The sequence below is a fragment of the Equus caballus genome, chromosome 10 (assembly GCF_041296265.1).
Source record: "Equus caballus isolate H_3958 breed thoroughbred chromosome 10, TB-T2T, whole genome shotgun sequence".
Taxonomy (NCBI): domain Eukaryota; kingdom Metazoa; phylum Chordata; class Mammalia; order Perissodactyla; family Equidae; genus Equus; species Equus caballus.
The window spans coordinates 86,218,554-86,224,674 of NC_091693.1; the positions used below are offsets into that span (position 1 = coordinate 86,218,554).

At 39.7% G+C, this 6,121-nt stretch overlaps 1 protein-coding gene across 1 annotated transcript; it reads right to left on the reverse strand.

Annotated features, from left to right (window-relative positions):
- Positions 1-798: 798 nt before the first annotated feature.
- On the reverse strand, positions 799-1,830 carry TAAR3 (trace amine-associated receptor 3). The gene has a single exon (XM_001504340.3). The coding sequence runs from the start codon at positions 1,828-1,830 to the stop codon at positions 799-801; it is 1,032 nt and encodes a 343-aa protein (XP_001504390.2).
- Between the last annotated feature and the right edge of the window lie 4,291 nt (positions 1,831-6,121).

The following is a 6,121-nucleotide window of genomic DNA, read 5'->3' on the forward strand; positions in this document are numbered from 1 at the left end:
TAAATCAGGTATTGTGGTGTGGATGAAATTTATTTGGTGAGACCCTAGGACAACTGGACCCTAAGACAAGTACAAGGAGAGGCCTTGCAATGCTGGCTGATGGTGTAGACACACCAAGCAGATAAAGAAGCTGGAGACAGGTGAGAGGAATTCATTTCAGATATGAACCACCAAGTGAAAACTCACGAGGATAAAAGTTCAGGCTACATATGATGCTGCGCGATCCACTGTTTCTCCCACGGGCAGCTCTTTGTAGTGAGCTTCCGGGTGTCAGAGAATAACTGAATAATTGATATCATGATGGTTAATAATTCTCCGAAGTCAAGGGGTAAAGTGGACTGCTAGTTGGTAGTAAAGGCTTACCTCATGGCACGCTTCCTCCATGGATCCACAGGTCACAATGATCTTCCCTTTTCTGTATTCCTAGAGTGGAATCAGACAGGAACCAAAACCACTAACACTTTATTTTCTTTCTTCTTATATTGGTCTTTGTCACACATGTGTAAATCGAGGCCAACCTGTTCTGACCTACGTTCTCTATTTCTTTTGTACATTTTTCCCCACAGTCAGAGGTGTGTTGATTGGATACAGAGGTCACAATTAATAAACGATTGGTTGGTTGATTGATTGTTTGACTGGTCAAAGAAATTGAATGTGGCTCTTGCGCGGGTTACAGAACACTTATCTGGATTACTCAAATAATATTTGCAGTCATCTGAGGATGTAAGGTACGTGCTTCAGGTCAGAATAATAAGTCTCATTTCCAATATTCGATTTACTTTTGTGCTAGCTTTTTTATTAATGGGCTTCAGGAAACAGATTTGCAGTTTCTGAATGGGAGCTGAATATTTTTCCTGACACTATGTACTTAAGTGCTTTCCGAAACCATGGGTAAAAAAAGCCATGAATGAGGGGGTTGCAAGTGGAATTGAAGTACCCAAGCCACACTAAAATATCGAGTACTATCATGGGAGTGGAGTAGTCTAAATATGGGTCGATCAAAACAGCAAGAAAACATGGCAACCAGCAAGCTAGAAACACCCCCATTACTATACCCAGAGTCTTAGCCGCTTTCCTGTCCTTTCTCTTTGATAAGTTCTTTTTCACTTCCCATTTTGTGTTTTCAGACATATTGCTCATGAGTCGAGCATGCCGTTTGGAAACAATAAAGATTTTGCCATAAATACCAACCATGACAGAACCAGGAGTAAAGAAACACGTAGTAAACAATATTGTCCCCCAAAATTTGTTGAAAGTAAGTGCACAGAAATTGAAGCAAGCAACAAGAATCTCATAGCTCTGCATACCAGAAACGTTGGCCTCGGACAGAACTAAACCAAAAGAAAAAAGAGCAGGAGCTGACCAGCAAAATGCCAGCAGTCGCTTTATCATGGAGGACGTCATCGTGGTCGTGTAGTGTAAAGGGTAGCACACAGCATGAAATCTGTCGATAGCAATGGAACAAAGGTGGAAGATGGAGGTCAGGCTTAGCATCATGTCAAAGCTTGCGTGGAATTTACAAAAGCCGTCCCCAAAGTACCAGCAGCTCTCCACCGATCGCACCATGCTGTAAGGCATAATGACAAAACCCAGCAGAAAGTCACTGGTTGCCATGGAGAGGATCAGAAAATTTGTGGGAGAATGGAGCTGTTTGAAATATGATATGGAAATCATTAGAACCAAGTTTCCAAAGATAGTGATAACCATGGCTCCAGTCATAACCGAATACATTATCACTCGGACGTGAAAAGTGCGGTTGGTGGGAGGACAGGATTTATTTCCAAATTTTGGACAACTGGATAGATCTTCAGGAATATAAGTTAGATCCATGGTGCTTTATCTCTTTAAATTCCTTTCTAGGAAGATGAGTCAATGTTTCTTCTTCTTGAAATGATTCCAGTAAATTTCAGCTCCTATTGGTACAATAAAGTTCAAAGTCATCTGTTAATTCATTTCAACTCTAATTTATTTAAATATTTAAAATTATACCAATCATGCTTGCTTTCCGAGTTATTTGCTGCATTAGAAAATGGAAAATCTCAACTGCTTATCTTTCCTGTTCTAGTCTATTTTTATCTCCTTCTATTTGTTCATTCAACATGGGTTTATCTAACAACTGCTCTACTCCTGGCACTGTATCAGAAGCTTTTCAAGAGTTTATTCCTCTTCTATGAGACACATAAAATAGCCAAACTCAGAGATGCAGAGAAGATAATAGTGGTTACCAGGGGCTGGGGGAGGGGGAAATGGGCCGTAATTGTTCAACGGGCGCGGAGTTTCAGTTACGCAGAAGAATACGTTCTAGAGCTCTGCTGCACAACACAGTGCTTAGAGTTAATGACATGTAGTGTGCACTCCAAAATTTGTTGAGGGTAGATCGCTCGTTAAGTGTTCTTACCTCAAAAACTAAAAGCAAAGGGACATGGAAAACTCTGGGAGGTGGTGTATCTGTCTATGACCTTGATTGTGGTGATGGTATCACAGGTGTTTGCATATGTCTAAACGCATCAGATTGTGTGGTTCTATGTCTATCACCTATACCACAATAACGCTGTTTTTTAAAAAAAGAATTTGTGGTCGACTAGCACTTTGACCAGCCACTTTCCTAGAAACTCCTTTGAGATACAACACGCTAACATCTCTTTCACCATAGTAATACTTAACACACAAAAGCTAAGTGAAATCACATGTTTTCCTTTATGCATTCTTTCAATAATTTGAGATCTTCATTTGTAAAAAGTTTGCAGATGTCTTAAGGATTTTAAATGGCATATGGCTGTTGAAATATACAGAGTCATGTACCTGTGGGCTAAGCTGTGGTCCCGGGTCAATGCTTCTGAGCTTCTCCTCTCCTCTCATCCACTCCTCTCCTTTTCGTTCTCTTTTGCTGAATTTTTTGAGTCTTCCTGCTTACCTGAAATTCTAACTAGTGGGGCCATGTCACATGCTCCATCCCTGAGTGACTCATAAGGATCACAAATTTCACATTCTCAGACACAGGTCAGTCAAAGTTCACGTGCCTCCTGTTGGTCCCAGGCCTGGCTTTTTGCTATACTAACATGAGGCAAAGAGCTTCTCTGTCTTGTTCACCTCTGGCTTCTTAGTACCCAGGTTAACGCTTGTGGCAGGCACTAGATACATTTTTTTGAATGAATAAATATAAAAATAAATGACAAATGGTCGTTTTTTAAATATCTGCATTGTTGCAATAAAAGCAACTGATTCAAATGTTTGAAACTTTGCTAGAAATTAGTGGACTCGTTCCAGGAGCACAGTTCATAAAAATATCTTCTGGTGTTAAATTGCTTCTGATGCTCCCAGAGTAGCATTTAGACAGGCCGAGCTGGGAGATACTGATCTCTTAGGGTAGTGAGAAGAGAACTAAAGATGCTGAGTCCAGATGGAGATAAAATGGTATTAGGAAAAGAAAAAAAGCTGTCGAGGGTTTTATCTAAGCGCAGTTGGGTGGGGGTGGCAGTGGTGGCATAAGAGACCCCTTGGTGTTCCATGGACGTGTTAAGACGGAGTTGTACTGGCTCTTTTCAGCTCCTTATGCAATACTTATCATCTTACCTACCACTTAGGGAAGTTGGGGTGTTTTCTTCCAGCTGAAACTCATATGTTCTCAAAAATGAAAGAAAATACTGTGTTGGAGAGCACAGACTTATTAAACTTGTACAGTGTTTAAGTCCATGAAGACGTATGCTGTTAGAGTATATCATTATCCAGGAAACTCACTGTCACACTCGAGATGCCCATATAATCTTTCTTTTTTTTTTTTTTTTTTTACTGAGGAAGATTCACCCTAAGCTGACATCCTGTGCCAATCTTTCTCTTTTTTGTACTTGAGCCGCCACCACAGCATGACCACTGACAGACGAGTGGTATAATTCTGCACCTGGAACCAACCTGGGCCGCTGAAGCAGAGCATGCCAAACTTAACCACTAGCCCATCGGGGCTGGCCCGCTGATATAATCTTCGTGATCACAGGCACGATGTTGAAACAACCTCATGGGTGTTGCATACAAGTAACTGCTCCATTTTTTTAAGGATTGGAAGGATTTGATGAAGTGTTTTGACATGACATCAAATCTTCCACTGTATGCATTCCTATTTATATAAGGGAAAATTCATATACTTTCAGAACTCGAGAAGACCTCAAGTGGAATGTTTAAGAAGATTTATTACGCAATGCAATTTCCAGCCCCCTGGCCATCTTCATTCCACAATATGGCTTTGAAATCAGGCAGACCTGGGTTTGACCATTGTTCTACCACAGATTAACTGTCTTACTTTGGACAAGTTTCTCAGTGTCGCTGAGCCTCAGTTCCCTCCTTGATAAAATGAGAATAATGTGCCCTACTTTACACATTTGATTTAAAGATCAGAGATAATGTATGAAAATCACGGCATTTATCTAATAAGCCCTCGGTAAAACCCAGCTTTGACAAACTAACAATGTTCTTTTAGAAAACTGTGTTCTGATTTCCAAATCACCGATTTTCAAATGAACTTTGTTTCATAACTTGCTTATAAGTTTGGAAGTTGTCTATAAAGATATTGGAGGCCATCAGCATCATTCCTACTTTCCTCCTTGTGATTCCTCGTAAGAATTACGGCGTCTCCTTTGATTTGGCCCTTTTTTGAGTCTTCCATGGAATCTATTACCTTGAACCACACAGCCTCTATGAAATTGCCAATTTTCTAAGTTAAAATGCTCGAATACTAGGAATTTCAAGGAATTTCCCATTGGGATCTTTTCCTTTTCTCTCTCAAGTTTCAGTTTCAAGTACTGGCTGATAATAAGGTTGGCATATCTCTAGTGATATACATTTGCAAGAAGTAGATTTTCAACGCATGATTATGTCATGGAGCTAAAAATTATTGGAAAGGATCTTCAGTGAGCTGGACATAGTCATTCGAGTAGTCGGTAGAGGTGGCCCGACAGCACACTCTAGGTTCAGAATCTAATTTTCATAGCCTTAAAGTGTGAATGTCATATAAGATGTAGTAGAAAATGGAAACTTACCAATCCTTGGTGCTAACAGAAGGAGATAAATATTTGCACATGCTATTAATAAGGCACAAACAAATACAAGTGTCACTATTGCTATAAAACACAGTCCCCTCTTCTAGAACCTAAGTATTTCAGTAAAGCACTTAAGACTGCCATTGCCACCTATGTGTGTATGTATGTACAGAGATACAAATTAATCCAAATTGTGATTTTTCTCATTTTTATTTGTTGAAAAAACACCAGATAAGAATGATTAGCAAAGGAAGAAATGAACAATTAATGTTATTTTTCTTTAACATAGTGACTCAAATGAAACATAAGAAGAAGCAAATTTTAAAGTTTTTTTATTTGAGCACAAATTTGGGTAATGTCCACAAATAATGTGCTTTCTTTTTCTGCTTTAAATTCTGGTTGCCCCATGCCTCCTGGAATTTAAGGCTGAAGTTTAAAGTATTTCAGCTGATTAGGTAACTGCTTAAGAGAATCCTTAAAATTTCAAACCAGCCTCAGACCGCTTTGGAATGCCTGCTCATGGTATGCCAGCTAAGAGACAGAGGCTCTTGCCGAAACCAGCACCAATTTAATGACCTGGAACTGACATTGACAGCGGTTGTTCCATCATTTCTCTTGCCACAGGTCAGAAGACAATGTCAATTTTTATATAATCTATTAAAAAATTGATCTTGAACTACAAGGCCTCAAACATAAATACTATTTTCAAAGTTCCGAAATCATTCTTAGCCTAAAAGCAAATTCTATCCAAGGAACACACTTGTGTTAATTTTTTTTTTTTTTTTAAAGATTTTATTTTTTCCTTTTTCTCCCCAAAGCCCCCCGGTACATAGTTGTATATTCTTCGTTGTGGGTCCTTCTAGTTGTGGTATGTGGGACGCTGCCTCAGCGTGGTTTGATGAGCAGTGTCATGTCCGCGCCCAGGATTCGAACCAACGAAACACTGGGCCGCCTGCAGCGGAGGGCACGAACTTAACCACTCGGCCACGGGGCCAGCCCCCACACTTGTGTTAATTTTTGATTAAACTTGTTAAATAAAAACAACAGGGCGATAGTACAATTTCATGAGTAATTTCCTAATTTAGACTAGT